This window comes from Phyllopteryx taeniolatus, chromosome 5 (assembly GCF_024500385.1).
Source record: "Phyllopteryx taeniolatus isolate TA_2022b chromosome 5, UOR_Ptae_1.2, whole genome shotgun sequence".
Classification (NCBI taxonomy): domain Eukaryota; kingdom Metazoa; phylum Chordata; class Actinopteri; order Syngnathiformes; family Syngnathidae; genus Phyllopteryx; species Phyllopteryx taeniolatus.
In genome coordinates, this window is record NC_084506.1 from 17865241 (window position 1) to 17882006 (window position 16766).

Here is a 16766-nt window from a genome sequence, read left to right on the forward strand (position 1 = left end):
GCTCAGGTTAGCCACTCTGCGCCCTAAATCCCTCGGTGTCAGTTGTGCTCATGTATGAATATGCTTATTGCGTGTTTCTTTTGTTAGTTTGTTCAATAAAGCAACTGAAAGTACACAACCGGTGGCTGTGTCTATCTTTGACCACTCGTGGGGGGCTTTGCAATACAAACCCCAATTCCAATGAAATTGGGTTGTTGTTTAAAATCTAAATTAAAACAGAATACAATGATTTGCAAATCCTTTCATACTATATTTAATTGAATGCACCACAAATACAAGATATTTAACTCATTCACTGCCAGCCGTTTCCTGAGCAGGGAACCCCGAGACTGCCAGGAATGTTCGAGCAATTTCACAGATTTTTCAAGCCCCACAGAATATTATGTACTATGACGATGTAAACGCCAAAACCACCAAATGAAAGATCAGACTCTCTTCTTTCATCAGGAAAATTTTTTTGTCTCCCGCTTATACCATTCTTTAGTAATCAGCAGTCAAATATAGGCTACTTTCAGCCAAATCTGTTTCTGGAAGAAAAAAAACGGAGAAAACAGCCTTTTTGTAGTGTTGTTTTATTTTCAGATGTTTGACATTCTCACAAAAGAAAACAAAATATTGGTGTCAGTCATTGTTCTGCTTGATGTGTCTTGATGTGTCAAGCAGAACAATGACTGACAATTACTTATGCCAGAAAAATAATTTATTTACAAGTATAATGATGTACAGAATTTACATTAGACAAAAATGCATGAACAAATTGTCCTCCCACACTTGCACCTTTTTTCCTCCAAATTCTCCTCCTCTACCGTTTGCTCAATCGTCCAGGTATTTATTACCTTGCGCATAAAATCTAGCAAAGTTTTATCCACATCTAGATTTTATTTTTCTGTTGGCAGTGAATGGGATCTTGTGTGGTTGTCGTTCTCCTTGAAACCAGTCACTACTTATGCTTGAAGCATAAGTAGTGACAACCTGTGCAGTTTAGAAATATAACTTACTATAAAAATACATTGTTGAAATTGCTGACGTGGAGGGGGGAAAAAAGCTTTCAATTACCTTTTCTGACTGCACTACGTACTGGAATGGGAGTCGAACGTCTGCTGGCTGTATAACCTGTAAGTTTAAAAAAATACATATGTTTACTAGAGAATACTTTTTATTGATGACGTGTTTTAAAGGGTAAAAAAAAAACATTACTTCTCTTCATCGCAATCCTGAAAGACGTTTGACTCGCGGGTGTTGAATTCCTGCAAGATGGACAAAATGGAAAATTCAAATCAGTACTGGTAACAGATCTTACATTGTAAAGTGAACGAGTGGGACTAAATTGTTTTCATGTAACAAGGATTGAAGGCGCGTGTTTGCTCGCTAAATGTCGCTAACGCAACCTGCAAACGAGTAAATTTTGTCGGAGGAAGCTCGGGATGAAGCTCGGCTGGTTATCCAGATGGAGTTCACTCATCACGATTCCGCATCCCATTTACTCAAATCCTGATCGGCAGAAGATCAGCTGGCAAGCGGCCGTGAGCATCTCACCATATGTATGGGATGGCATTTTGCGCGATCACTTAGCAAAGCGATCGGCTCGGAGCGTCATCCTTCATTCCCCTGCATGATCTAAGGCGTCATTCCTGTCGGTCGCAGGAATATTTTTCTTGCTTTGGTGCAATAAATTTCTAGTACCGAAAGGTTATTGTTATTATTAATTTTTTGGGGATATTTTTCATTTTGTCTTCTCTCTTTTCCGCCATTATGTTTGTCTCTTCTCCTTTTCTGTTGCATCCCGCCGGCCGGCCCGCCCCCTCCTCCTTCTTCTTCCTCTTCTTCAATCTGAGGAAGGGACGTTCACCTCAAGGCATTGTTGCCCTCTACATGGTGCCATTCCACATTGCAGTTATCCAGAGGCTTGACGATCACACATGAACTGCACAAGACCCTCCCCCACCCACCCACCCATCCCCTGTTAAAAAACGGCATTAACGTCTTTAGACGGCATTGGCAGGGAATAGATAGATTCTGAATGACGTCTTTGGACGACATTGGCAGGGAATGAGTTAACGTTCAAACTGATGAACGTTATTTTTTGGGGGGGTTGGTTTGGGAATATTGTATCATTCCAAAAAGCTGGGACACGAGCAACAAAAGACGAGGAACGTTATGGAATGCTTAAAAAACATGTTTGGAACATTCCAAACAGGTTAATTGGAAACAAGTGAGTGTCATAATTGGGTATAAAAGAAGCATCCCAGAAAGACTAAGTTGTTCACAAGCAAGAACGGGGCAAGGTTCACCACTTTGTGAATAAGTGCGTGAGCAAATAGTCCCAACAGTTTTTCAAGATACAATTGCAAGGAATTTAGGGATTTCATCATCTATGGTCCATCATATAAAAAGATTCAGAGAATCTAGAGAAATCGCTGCACTTAAGCGTCAGAAAACCAACGTTGAATGCCTTGACCTTCAATCCCTCAGGCAGCACTGCATTAAAAACCGGCATCATTGTGTAAAGGATATTGCCACGTGGGCTCAGGAACACTTTCAGAAAACCATTGCAAGTGAACACGGTTCGTCACTACATCTACAAATGCAAGTTAAAACTCTACCATGCAAAGCAAAAGCCTATATCAACAGCACCCAGAATCACTGCTGGCTTTTTTGGGCCCTAGCTCATCTGAGACGGAAAGTGGAAAAGTGTGCTGTGGTCTGACGAGTCCACATTTCAAATTGTTTTGTGAAATCATGGATGTTGTGTCCTCCGGGCCAAAAAAGAAAAGCACTATTTGGGTTATTATCAACACAAAGTCCAAAAGACAGCATTTGTGATGGTATGGTTTGGTATGGTGGTAGTGGGTAATTTGGACATCTGTGAAGGCACCATTAATGATGAAAGGTACATACAGGTTTTGAAACAACATATGCTGCCATCCAAGCAACGTCTTTTTCAGGGATGTTCCTGCATGTTTTAGCAAGACAATGCCAAGCCACATATTGCACGTATTACAACTCTGTGATTTCGTAGTAAAAGTGCGAGCACTACAACCCCAATTTCAATGAAGTTGGGACGTTGTGTTAAACATAAATAAAAACAGAATACAATGATTTGCAAATCATGTTCAACCTATATTTAATTGAATACATGACAAAGACAAGATATTTAATGTTCAAACTGATACGTTTTATTGTTTTTAGCAAATAATCATTAACTTAGAATTTTATGGCTGCAACACGTTCCAAAAAAGCTGGGACAGGGTCATGTTTACCACTGTGTTACATCACCTTTTATTTTAACAACATTCAATAAACGTTTGGGAACTGAGGACACTAATTGTTGAAGCTTTGTAGGTGGAATTCTTTCCCATTCTTGCTTGATGTACAGCTTCAGCTGTTCAAGAGTCCGGGGTCTCCGTTTTCGTATTTTACGCTTCATAATGCGCCACACATTTCGAATCGGAGACAGGTCAGGACTGCAGGCAGGCCAGTCTAGTACCCACACTCTTTTACTACGAAGCCACGCTGTTGTAATGCGTGCAGAATGTGGTTTGGCATTGTCTTGCTGAAATAAGCAGGGGGCGTCCATGAAAAAGACGTTGCTTGGATGGCAGCATATGTTTCTCCAAAATCTGTATGTACCTTTCAGCATTAATGGTGCCTTCACAGATGTGTAAGTTACCCATGCCATTGGCACTAACACAGCCCCATACCATCACAGATGCTGGCTTTTGAACTTTGCGTCCATAACAGTCCAGGTGGTTCTTTTCCTCTTTGGCCCGGAGCACATGACGTCCACAATTTCCAAAAACAATTTGAAATGTGGACTCGACGGAGCATAGAACACTTTTCCACATTGCATCACTCCATCTTAGATGAGCTCAGCCCAGAGAAGCCGGCGGCGTTTCTGGGTGTTGTTGATAAATGGCTTTTGCTTTGCATAGTAGAGTTTCAAGTTGCACTTACGGATGTAGCGCCGAACTGTTTTTACTGACATTGCTTTTCCGAAGTGTTCCTGAGCCCATGTGGTGAGGTCCTTTACACATTGATGTCGGTTTTTGATACAGTGCCGCCTGAGGGATCGAAGGTCACGGGCAGTCAATGTTGGTTTTCGGCCTTGCCGCTTACCTGCAGTGATTTCTCCAGATTCTCTGAACATTTTGATGATCTTATGGACCGTAGATGATGAAATGCCTAAATTCATTGCAATTGTACGTTGATGAACATTGTCCTTAAACTGTTGGACTATTTTCTCACGCACTTGTTCACAAAGAGGTGAGCCTCGCCCCATCTTTGCTTGTGAATGACTGAGCAATTCAGGGAAGCTCCTTTTATACCCAATCATGGCACCCACCTGTTCCCAATTAGCTTGTTCACCTGTGGGATGTTCCGAACAGGTGTTTGATGAGCATTCCTCAAGACTTTCTCAGTCTTTTTTGCCACCTGTCCCAGCTTTTTTGGAACGTGTTGCAGCCATAAAATTCTAAGTTATTGGTTATTTGCTAAAAACAATAAAGTTTATCAGTTTGAACATTAAATATCTTGTCTTTGTAGTGTATTCAATTAAATATAGGTTGAACATGATTTGCAAATCATTGTATTCTGTTTTTGTTTGTTTAACACAACGTCCCAACTTCATTGGAATTGGGGTTGTAGATTGGCCTGCCAGTAGTCCAGACCTGTTTTCCCATTGAAAATGTGTGGTTATGCATTATGAAGTGCAAAATACGACAACGGTGACCCCGGACTTTCGAGCAACTGGAGTTGTACATCAAGCAATCATGGAAAAGAATTCCACCTACAAAATTTCAACAATTAGTGTCCTCAGTTCCCACATGCTTATTGAGTGTTGTTGAAAGGAAAGGTGATGTAACACAGTGGTTAAGATGCCGCTGTCCCAGCTTTTTTAGAACGTGATCCAGGCATCAAATTCAAATTGAGTGAATATTTGCAAAAAACAAAGTTTATCAGTTTGAACATGAAATATCTTGTCTCTGTAGTGTATTCAATTAAACATAGGTTGAAAAGGATTTGTGAATCATTGAATTCTGTTTTCATTTGTCTTACACAATGGCCCAACTTCATTGGAATTGATGTTTGTACATTCTATTAAATTGGCAAGCATCGACACCTTTGTGTTGGCGATCGTAGATGTGCTGTTGTGGTATGTTAGTTCTGCTTTATAGTATACACATTGTACTTTAGCTTCTTTTTAAAGTGTCAAATACATGTTTTTTGTCTCTTTTTCCTCTTGGCTCACCACCCTTGTGCCAACTTATTCTACATGGAGTGGTGCGGACTATTGGTAACATTTAGTCCCTGTAGAAAAATGATCACTGCAAAGCTTCAAGGCATAGTAATTTGCATCAACCGTTTTTTTAATCAAATTGTTAGCTATTCGATTTGTTCCAGCTGAAATTTTGTGGGCACATTTTCTGCTTTTTGTGCCAAATGTCTTTTTTTTCTAACAATGGATCTTACGAAAGTCGTTGAATAAAAACTTTAAATCCCAAAACAAACACAAGCGAGTTGTGCTTGTAGTCAACTTGGTGAAGCAGTATGAGCGTGGTACTTTTATGACATGTACTGAAGCAGAATGAGTCGATAAAGGCTAAAACGGTAGCCAAGGCTGTTAATCATTTCTAAACTGCGAACCTGTGTCTATGAAAAGATAAAGAGTTGCTGAAAGTGTGGAAAGGATGGCCCAAAAATTTTTAAAAAAAAATGTAGCACACTGTTTATTTCTTTACATTCTATTTTACTATGTTATTACTCTGTATTGATGCACTGCTATTTTCCTTCTAGAAATGTGGGTGTGTTTTTTTGGGAGGGGCGGGGGGCTGGAACAGATTAATGGCATTTCCATCTATTTTCAAGAGGGAAAGTTTATTTAAGATGGGAGTGATTTGAGTTACAAACATGGTCAAGGTACCACTGTATGGTATGTGTTTCCCATGGACCTTGGAGGTCATATTCTGAGGAAAAAGGTTCTCCACTCCTGCTTTAAAGAAGACATTTGAAATTGTCCCAAATTTGATTTGGTCTCTCTAAAGTGGATCAACCCACACCCTCTTCCTTTTCTTTTGCCTTCATCTGCTCTTTTACAGACCTCAGATGAAATCATCAAACAAAAAACTGTCCCAAAAAGCAAGGAAATCAAAGAAACAAGAATCCTCACCTGAGGAAGAGGATGACGAGGAGGAGGAGGATGAGGAGGAGGATGAGGATGATGATGATGACGATGACGAAGATACTCCAAAAAGACAAACTCGTCGAAGAGGGGCGACCAAAGTGAAAAGGTAATTATTTTATTTTTTTGTGAAGCTGCTGGCAACACTGCCACAAATCCGACTATTTTCCTGCATTGTTGTTCTGTACACCTTTTACAGTTATTCCTCGCTTTGGCGAAAATCCGTGAATAATTGATGGCCACACAAAAAGGTTTGTAATGGCCTATAGATGCCACAAGATGGCAGAAAAGCATGTTTTTCTTTTTGACAAAGCTATGGCCTGAATAAATTAAGCTCCTCCTCTCAGTTCAACATAGGTGTTTGACATCAAGATGTCACCCAATGGCGACCAAACAAGATTTTTACATTAGACAGGGAGTTGGCCTGAGCACAAAAACAGTGAAAAGTTACATTTGTCAGTGAATAACGGAAGATAGATTACCCCCAAAAAGCAGCAATTAGGTAAATGCTTAAACTTAAATATGTGGGGGTTCGCTGTATATCATATACGTAGGTGCTGTTTCCTTTTTGTAGCTATAAAGAAGACCAACATGACTTTGAAACGGACTCTGACGACCTGATTGAGATGACGGGCGACGCGTGCGAGGAGCAGCAGGATGATGACAGCGAGACCATCGAGAAAGTCATGGACACCAGGATCGGCAAAAAAGGAGGTGATCAAAAACATATTTCAAATAATACGCAGTGGTGCCTTGCCTTACGAATGACCTGACTTATGAGGTTTTCAATAATATGAGCTGTCGCTTCGCCAACTTTTTTTTCTTCTTGAGTTTCGAGCTAACTTGTGGCAAACTTCACAACAAGCAGCAGCCTGGCAAATGCCAGTGACAGATGAAAGACAGCTGTGAATTTGTGATACATTTACACAAACCTAATTACTCAACAAAGAGGAGGAATACAGTTACTAAAGTGGACGTCAGACATTATTTGCTCTCTTTTATTGGCACGTGCCGCTGTGTATAATACCACAAAGGACCGTTGTGTATCTAGCTCCACACTAGGTGCCCTATCTGTCAATGCGGTTCACTTTACTGTGTAACTGTACTGTTTGCTGCAAACGAGGCTTAATATTAAATGTGATTTTCTGTCTTTGCGGATCTTAGCCACGGGTGCTCCCACAACCATGTACGCTGTGGAGGAAAACGGTGACCCTTGTGAAGGCTTTGACCCCAACAACGACGAAGGGGAAACTCAGTATCTGGTCAAGTGGAAGGGCTGGTCTTACATCCACAACACATGGGAGAGCATGGACTCGCTAACAGAGCAGAAAGTAAAGGGTTTGAAGAAGCTGGACAACTTCAAAAGGAAAAATGAGGAGCTCAGTGCATGGTGAAAATATGTTTTATCATAATCTAATCAAATAGTATAACTTTTTATATATATAAAAAAATATATATACAGGGTGATTGAAAAGTAACTCCCTATTTTAAAATACTTATAATTTATTCATATGATGTAATATTTTTCTAAAACCTTTTGTGAATTTTCCATGATGTATGGGAATTAAATAAATTAAAACGACTTTGGAAGAACTTGAAGGGCGAATACGAGAAGTTATGTCTTCCATCCCACAAGAGTTCCTTGTGAAATCAGTTAATGAGGTTCCCAGGTGGCTTGAGAAACCAACTGGTGGCTAATGCTGGCGCCCATATCGAATTTGAAATAAAACTCCATACAATACACTTTCTTCTCGTGTTCATTTCTTGTAAGAATCATAGTTCAGAAATAAATTACAAGTACTTAAAAATGGGGAGTTACTTTTAAATCGCCCTGTAAATATATGAATTAAAAAATATTTCAGGTTGAAGAAGGCATCTCCTGAGGATGTGGAGTTCCACAACTGCCAGCTGGAGCTCATCGCAGACTTGAACAAGCAGTTTCAGTTTGTGGAGCGTGTAATCGGTAAGAGCTGATCCAGTCACAGTGCAGATATTTGTGTAGACTCCCATTTTAATTTGATTTATGTCATCACCAGCAACCAAAACAGGAAAAACGCATGGATCCTCTGACTTCCCATGTAAGTAAATATATTTTATAACAATTTAAGTGTTTGGAAGACAGCGCTCAACTAAATGTGCGCGTTCCTCCAGCTCACAGTCACAAGACGATGTCAAACGAGCCCGAGTACCTGTGCAAGTGGATGGGCCTTCCGTACTCTGAGTGCAGTTGGGAAGACGGGGCGCTGGTTATGAAGAAGTTTCAGCACTGCATAGACAGCTTCTTGAACCGCAACTCCAGCAAAACTGTCCCCTCCAAAGACTGCAAGGTACGAGTCAAACTGGCACTGGTGTTTTTGCTATAAACGGTCAACGCTTCATATTGTTGGGAATCTTCTGTCGTCTTAGGTGTTGAAACAAAGGCCGAGATTTGTTGCTCTGAAAAAGCAACCTACGTATATTGGAGACGAGAACCTCGAACTGAGAGACTATCAGCTGGCTGGGCTCAACTGGCTCGCTCACTCCTGGTGCAGGTAGTGTGTTTAAAATGGAGAGGATCATTAAAAAAGTGGTTTTATGTCTCCTGGAGTTCAAATGTTCAGAAGGGTGTGCTCAAGTTCATGAACACAGACTGGTAGTCTCTTTAGATTGATTTATTTACTATTGTCTGTAACAAACAAAATTATGAGCAAACCAGAAACACATCATGCACAAGTTACATAAAACAAAAAAATGTGAAAATTATTCAATGTAAACAAACCACCTGCACATGAGGCCACTCTATAGTATTAGCTAGCATAGTTAACAAACTGATGTGACATCACACAAACAAATATGCACACTAGCACTTTATACAAACGGTATAAGTCATTAAACTCACCTTTTAGAATTTGTACACCATATTAAATTTCAGGCAAAGTAGATTATATGGAGTATTGGTAGCTGCTTCGGGAGAAACAAGAAAGAAATATTCACTTTGACTGTTCCCTGGCTGGAGGTGTGTTGAAGTACTGCCACAAAAACAGTACACCTCAAAGCCCATTAATGAATTCAATGTAATGACAACCACCATGTAAGCAATAGACTGTCTAACAGTGTTGCTCATCAGTATTGATGTCAAAGGAGCAGTGTAAGTAATCACCCCCTCCTCCTCTTCAGGTGCAATAGCGTCATCCTGGCAGACGAGATGGGTCTGGGGAAGACCATCCAGACCATCTCTTTCCTGTCCTACATGTTCCACCAGCATCAGCTGTACGGGCCCTTCTTAGTGGTGGTGCCCCTGTCCACGCTCACGTCCTGGCAGAGAGAGTTTGACACCTGGGCCCCCGACATGAATGTAGTGGTCTACCTCGGTGACGTCATGAGCAGAAAAACAGTAGGTAGTCTTTTGTAGTGACATAAAATGGTCGTAACAGTTTTGGTAATCGTTACCGTTTTCTTACAAATATTAATAGTAATAAATTAAAAAAAAACATATAGCATCTTTTAAAGGACCTAAGGATGCATTATCACTTGCGAAAGGGTAAAGATAGATAAAAGAACAAGTGAAATAAATGGCGAAAAATCCTAAATGAGGAAGCAGAGTGATTAGTTAATGCTGTGGTGTTTTTTTGTTTTTGTTTGGGTTCTGGATTTTTATTACAGAATTAAGACCTGTTCCTGAACCAATCCGATGAGGGTTGTAATAAAAAAAAAAGTGTTGCTTACATATTTGTATTGAATTAATCAGGAATAAGTGCGATATTATTCATCATGTGACGTCACTGTATTGTTTCTTCTGCTGTGAATAGATCCGTGACTACGAGTGGGTGAACCACCAAACCAAAAGAATCCGTTTTAGTGCACTATTAACTACTTATGAAATTCTCCTCAAAGACAAGGTGGGTGCTAGTTTCCTGTGTTTTCTTTTGATCACATTTACAAAGACAAGCAATCACTCCCAATGGTTTTCTTCAGGGAGTCCTGGGCAACATCAACTGGGCGTTCCTTGGTGTGGATGAGGCTCACCGGTTGAAGAATGACGATTCCCTCTTGTACAAAACGTTAATGGAGTTCAGGTCGAATCACAGGCTCCTTATTACCGGCACTCCGCTGCAGAATTCTCTCAAAGAGCTGTGGTCATTGCTGCACTTTCTCATGCCTGACAAGTATGTTCTACTCCACACCTTCTTCAGTGTTCCACAAACAAGGAAGGCGCATACTCCAGAAGAGAGTTAATTGTTTCAATCTGCGTTGTACACTCAGGTTTAACTCGTGGGAGGATTTTGAGGACGACCACGGCAAAGGAAGAGAGAACGGCTACCAGAGTCTCCACAAAGTCCTCGAGCCCTTCCTGCTCCGACGTGTCAAAAAAGATGTGGAGAAATCACTTCCTGCCAAAGTGGAGCAGATTCTCCGTGTTGACATGAGCGCACAGCAGAAACAATTTTACAAGTAGGATTCTATATGCCTTTCCTAACGTCATCTGCGTTAAAACAGATTACACAGTGGAACCTCTAAGGTGTATTTTAAAGTTGTTCAAATTTCGATGTGCTTTTTTCCCCATAGGAAATAATGCAGGGTGATTTAATTTTTTCAATTTATTCGTTTGATATTGATATCACAAAAACATTGGCCAAAACAGATACATTGCTTTAAGTGTTTTACAGCGAGTTCTATTTATCATCACTTGTCCACAAGAGGTTTTTTTAGAATCTAGATAGTATACAAGAAGTTAGACAAAATACAGACAAAAAATGTGTCCACATTTGAAACAAGTGTCATCGTAAGTAGTTTCCATACTTATACCAATATAAGTATCAGTGCCCATACTGTCTGTACTGTACTTGTAGTTGAACTAAAAAAAAAAAAATCATAATAATTTGCTGTGATACTATGACACCGCTACTTTACTAGCCTGACAATATACCCTTCAGGCAGGTGGAGTAGGAGCCATGTTAGCCATTTAGAGATACAAGTTGTTACTCTAAAATCTTATATTTTGAGTGTTCAAAAAAAGTTCGTGTTTTGGAACAATATCCGATTAAAATGAACCACATTTTCATCTAAATTGCAAGACGTAATGGCATTTACCAAGTATCGGTGCTTGGTACTGGCGAGTACTCAAATGTAAGTAATTGTACTCTGTCTGGAAGAAAGTGGCATTGGTGCATCCCTAATATTAAACATCTAAATCTTCACATGAGTAACTCTGTCCAGACTTAAACCATTTTTGAGATCCTTGCCAAAAGACCAAAAATGTTTTAATTATACACGTTTTCAGTGTTTCTTTTAAACATTTAACATGCTTTGTCATACAAGTATGAAAAGAAGCTAGCTAGCATGTTAAAGAAAATGTTGATTTGAACTTTGAATTGTAGGAATTTTTAGCTACTGCTGTAATTTTAAGAATGCAGTCAATAAAATTTCTTGTTTTAATTTGTTCCTCAACCCTTGCAGATGGATTTTAACACGGAATTACAAAGCTCTCTCCAAAGGCACTCGAGGCAGCTCCTCAGGCTTCCTGAACATTGTTATGGAGCTGAAAAAGTGCTGCAACCACGGCTTCCTCATCAAGCAGCCTGATGAGGGAGAGCCCGAGTCACAAGAGGAACACATGCAGGTAAGTTTCCTGATGTGGGCCCTCTTTACCTCCGGGCGTCGCCACGATACAACTTCAGCAACGTAGAACGCTGGTGTCATCAAACGCTGGCTCTGTTCGTGTGACGTAGGCTGTTGTTCGCGGCAGCGGGAAACTAGTGCTGCTGGACAAGCTGCTCACCCGGCTCAGGGAGCGAGGCAACAGAGTGCTGATCTTCTCGCAGATGGTCAGGATGTTGGACATCCTGGCTGAATACCTTGCCAAGAAACGTTACCCGTTCCAGGTAGGGTTCACCATTTTGGCGTGATTTTTGCTCTATTAACAAATATAGCAACAGAGAATCAATCCATCCATTTTATGTGAAGCTTGTCATTAGGGTTATTGGTAGACTTTACATCAATCTTATCAGACTGGTCGGTATTGGCCGATATTTAGCATTTTATGCTGATCGGCTTTAATGTTATAATTTGCCGATCCGATCAATGACGTCATTCATCGGCTCCACAAAACACATTTACTCCGCGTCGCCATCGTGTACGGTATATTTGAAACCAAAAGCTAGTTTATTTTTAGCCTTGTCGCGTGTCATTTGACCTAGTACTTTAAATATCTGACGACCAATAAAGTTATTTAAAAAAAAAACATCGGCAGTGTGGGACAGACAACACGTCTGAGACAGACAAAACGTAATGCGTGGATCAGACTACAAGACAAATTTGGTCTTTCACGATTGCACTATGTCAGCCTTGTACTTTGAGTGCATAGCTGCCAACCTATCGAAATTTACTTACACAACAATTAGTCAGAATGTCCATATTTTAAAAATTATGCCAACAACATTACTGCGGGACAGTTATTGCATTTCTTTTGTAAAAGGATGAAAATAATTCTGCGTACTGTTCAATTGCACAATATAATCATTAATCTATACTTGTAATCGTTAATAAATTATAACTTCCATATTTGGTATTTTAACGTATTTATTCCATCAACCTTGTAAAGGTGAATGCAGTTGCAGCCAAATGTTTCATTTTTTCATTCCTGTATCCACTATTGCTGCTGAAACAATACAAAAAATCCCCATGGTTGAAAATCTTATAAATATTAGTTTTTTTTTTCTAACAGGTTTTTTTATTTAAGAAAAAGTAAACAAAACGTTTGTTCTCAACACAAAGCAGAAATTGACCAAACAACAGAAATAAAACAAATAAAAAATATGAACAGGTTAAGACATAAGCCAAGGTACCGCTGTATGTGGTTATTCATAATGGCATGAGATGCCAATATTACCACTTGTAAATGTATTGCGTTTAGTCTTAAAAAGCCCATAAGCACTCCCCACACACTCAATTGGGCACAATTGTAGTGTGGAAGGGAAAGTGCAAACTTGCATCCATCCTTTGACGCAAAATCTTCAAACTTGTCAACAGGAGACAATTTTTTGGTCCCTATCTATAGTGGGGCAAAAAGGTATTTAGTCACCCACCAATTGTGCAAGTTCTCCCATTTAAAAAGATGAGAGAGTTCTGTAATTTTCATCATAGGTATACCTCACCTATGAGAGACAAAATGAGAAAATAAAAATCCAGAAAATCACATTGTCTGATTTTTAAAGACTTTATTAGCAAATTATGGTGGAAAATAAGTATTTGGTCAATAACAAAGGTTCATCTCAATACTTTATATTATTATTTACCCTTTGTTGGCGATGACAGGTTTTCTGTAGGTTTTCACACACTGTTGCTGGTATTTTGGCCCATTCCTCCATGCAGATCTCAACTAGAGCAGTGATGTTTTGGGGCTGTCATTGGGCAACACAGACTTTCAACTCCCTCCAAAGATTTTCTATGGGGTTGAGATCTGGAGACTGGCTAGGTCACTCCAGGACCTTGAAATGCTTCTTACGAAGCCACTCCTTCGTTGCCCGGGCGGTGTGTTTGGGATCATTGTCATGCTGAAAGACCCAGCCACGTTTAATCTTCAATGCCCTTGCTGATGGATGCTCAAAATCTCACGATACATTGCCCCATTCATTCTTTCCCTTACACGGATCAGCCTGGTTCAGGTCTACAATTTTGTTTCTGGTGTCCTTTGACAGCTCTTTGGTCTTGGTCGTAGTGGAGTTTGGAGTGTGACTGTTTGAGGTTGTGGACAGGTGTCTTTTATACTGATAACGAGTTCAAACAGGTGCCAATAATACAGGTAACGAGTGGAGGACAGAGGAGCCTCTTAAAGAAGTTGTTACAGGTATGTGAGAGCCAGAAATCTTGCTTGTTTGTCGGTGACCAAATACTTATTTCCCACCATAATCTGCTAATAAATTCTTTAAAAATCAGACAATGTGATTTTTTTTTTTTTTTTCTTTTCTCATTTTGTCTCTCATAAGTGAGGTATAGCTATGATGAAAATTAAAGTCCTCTCTCATCTTTTTAAGTGGGAGAACTTGCACAATTGCTGGCTGACAAAATACTTTTTTGCCCCACTGTACATCTCATGTACTATGATAAAAAGTCTTCTCTTCATCTGCGTTCATGCTGCTGACTAATGTGTTAATGTTGACGTAGATCAAATATCAGCGTTGTGGCAGACATACTTGGCCAGGTCGAGAGTTCATGCGGTTATTTATATCGACGATTTGTTTTATATGGAAGAGCAACCAGGCTCCGGCAAGGCACCTGGCTCTGTTCTTATTAGCTGGCAGTATTTGTTGTTAAGCAAGGTGTTTTTTGTCTCTGTCTGTTTTTAGCGATTAGATGGCTCCATCAAGGGAGAAATTCGAAAGCAAGCACTGGACCACTTTAATGCCGAAGGCTCAGAGGTATGTTCACGACTTGAGCACCATAACCAATAGTGTTTATGTTAGTAGTTTCAAAACTGTATGACATTGTTTGGATGTTTCTAAATGGTGTTTGAATGATGCAAAAATTATACACGGCTACTTGATTACTTGGAATCATTTGCGGCTACATTATCTTCATTTTTGGTAACGTTCCTGGAAGTATTGTTGTACGTTACCGGAGCGCCATCTGTCTTCCAGGACTTCTGCTTTCTCTTGTCCACGAGAGCTGGAGGCTTAGGGATAAACTTAGCCTCGGCCGACACCGTGGTCATCTTCGACTCGGACTGGAACCCTCAGAATGACCTGCAGGCTCAAGCTAGGGCTCATAGGATCGGCCAAAAGAAACAGGTACATTACGGTGGAAATCGCAAGCAACTCTCATTGTGAAGCGTCACGTTTTGTGTCATGTAACTAAAATTAATAATGGCCCTCTTGGAATTGCTGTGTTAATTATTATAGTCAACTATAATGTGATAAAAGTTGAGTTCAAGTCTATTAATCAGTAATGTCATTGATGGTTTTATAAGCACAGTCTAGCGGTCCCCAACCACGATTAATCAGTTCAACCCTTAGTTCTATCCACGTGTGTATTGGAATGTGTGAAAATCCTGAAGCTGTCTCGTGGGATATTTTCAGTTATTCATGCTTTTGTCCCCGTCATAGGTGAATATATATCGACTGGTCACCAAGGGAACAGTTGAGGAAGACATCATCGAGAGGGCAAAGAAGAAGATGGTTTTGGACCATCTGGTCATCCAGCGAATGGACACCACTGGTCGAACTGTACTGGACAGCAACTCTGGCAACACCAAGTAAGACCTCTTTGAGTCACTTGTATGAGTTTATCGTAATTTATCTGCTCGTCCATTTGTCCTTCAGTTCGAACCCATTTAACAAGGAAGAGCTCACCGCTATCCTCAAGTTTGGTGCAGAAGAACTCTTTAAAGAGGCAGAAGGAGAAGAGTCTGAACCTCAGGTACTTATTCATCCTAATTAAGATCTGAAAGCACGTATCGCTTCAATTTAGAAATTAAACCAATATGCTGTCTTTTTGTGCAGGAAATGGACATTGACGAGATCCTGAGGTTGGCGGAAACGAGAGAAAGTGACCAGGGTCAAAATGCCACTGATGAACTCCTGTCTCAGTTTAAGGTACTTACACGTTCATTGTGCTTTGCTTTGCTACATTAATATTACATCAGCTGGGGCTGTCAAATATGTTTTAGAATCGAGTAGTCTGCCGATTATCCCATTAACTAATTGGGTTAAAATTGAGTTTGCTTTATTAGACATGATATCACGTGCAGGTCATATTTTTGTCTACTTGGGGTTGCCATCCCTCAAGTTCTACTGTAGTATGTGTGACTTTGAATGTGTATGGCTTTAAAAGGCACGCCCTGGCCTGGTGGGTGATGTGGGCACCAGCAAATGAGAGTGTTGAGTTGGCTAGCTGTAAACTGGCTAATCCCTTGGCCAGTTAGCTTTTTTTCCCCGGAGTTGTACGAGTTATTTGATTAATTGATGCAGCCTTAAGTGTAACCTTGGTTCATGAATTTAATCCATTATGTAACTCTGTAGGTAATATTTCCCATTGAAATGAACGGAAATGCAATTAATCAGACCCAGACCCAGAATGAAGTTATAGTTTTTTTTTATTGGTGTGTGGTTAAAAATAAATACTGTGCAAAACAGAAATAAGTGAAATTATTGTTTATTGTGGGAAAAAAAAACCCACAGTGGATTCCCCAGCAAATTACAGGGCACCATCTTTTCCTTTTCGCATTTAGTACTATTTACATTCGCCATGGATACCGCTAGCCCAAAATGGCTGCCAGATCCCAGAATGCAACGTGGCTTTTGCATCACATTTTGGGATGTGGCGGCCATTTTGGGCTTGCGGTATCCATGGTGAATGTGAACAAGGCTGTGTTAGTCCAGCACACTGCAAGTCGGCATGGTAAAAAAAAAAAAAGGGATTTACAGGGAAAAATTAGACCACAAAGCCTTCCTAGCACTATCACCAGCGAGTTCTTGTACTGTGGCCGAAGGTGGAACCTGGGCAGACATTCACTTCTCGGTGCGGTTAACACTCGATGGCTGGGACCAGTGCCTCCTTCTTGAGCCTGCTAGCTTGGCGTTAGCTTCCGGCTCCTCCTCCTGTGGAGTTTTTC

General features: G+C 40.3%; 1 protein-coding gene and 1 long non-coding RNA gene across 5 annotated transcripts in view; one reads left to right on the forward strand and one right to left on the reverse strand.

The window, feature by feature from the left end:
- Nucleotides 1-16766, forward strand: part of chd2 (chromodomain helicase DNA binding protein 2) — a 39565-nt gene that overhangs the window by 6166 nt on the left and 16633 nt on the right. For all 4 annotated transcript variants that reach the window (XM_061773288.1, XM_061773290.1, XM_061773289.1 and 1 more), the window contains 18 exons: nt 6096-6287; nt 6753-6892; nt 7343-7568; nt 8041-8141; nt 8215-8256; nt 8330-8505; nt 8585-8709; nt 9335-9551; nt 9967-10056; nt 10133-10323; nt 10421-10609; nt 11615-11777; nt 11887-12039; nt 14503-14574; nt 14794-14943; nt 15259-15407; nt 15475-15571; nt 15655-15747. In XM_061773288.1, the coding sequence (XP_061629272.1) occupies nt 6096-6287; nt 6753-6892; nt 7343-7568; nt 8041-8141; nt 8215-8256; nt 8330-8505; nt 8585-8709; nt 9335-9551; nt 9967-10056; nt 10133-10323; nt 10421-10609; nt 11615-11777; nt 11887-12039; nt 14503-14574; nt 14794-14943; nt 15259-15407; nt 15475-15571; nt 15655-15747 (2566 nt within the window). The remainder of the gene's footprint in view (nt 1-6095; nt 6288-6752; nt 6893-7342; nt 7569-8040; nt 8142-8214; nt 8257-8329; nt 8506-8584; nt 8710-9334; nt 9552-9966; nt 10057-10132; nt 10324-10420; nt 10610-11614; nt 11778-11886; nt 12040-14502; nt 14575-14793; nt 14944-15258; nt 15408-15474; nt 15572-15654; nt 15748-16766) is intronic.
- LOC133477930 (uncharacterized) lies at nt 511-3074 on the reverse strand. The gene is made up of 3 exons (XR_009788522.1): nt 1198-3074; nt 1057-1113; nt 511-972 (listed from the first exon to the last, which is right to left on the reverse strand). It is a non-coding gene; the product is annotated as an uncharacterized LOC133477930 (long non-coding RNA).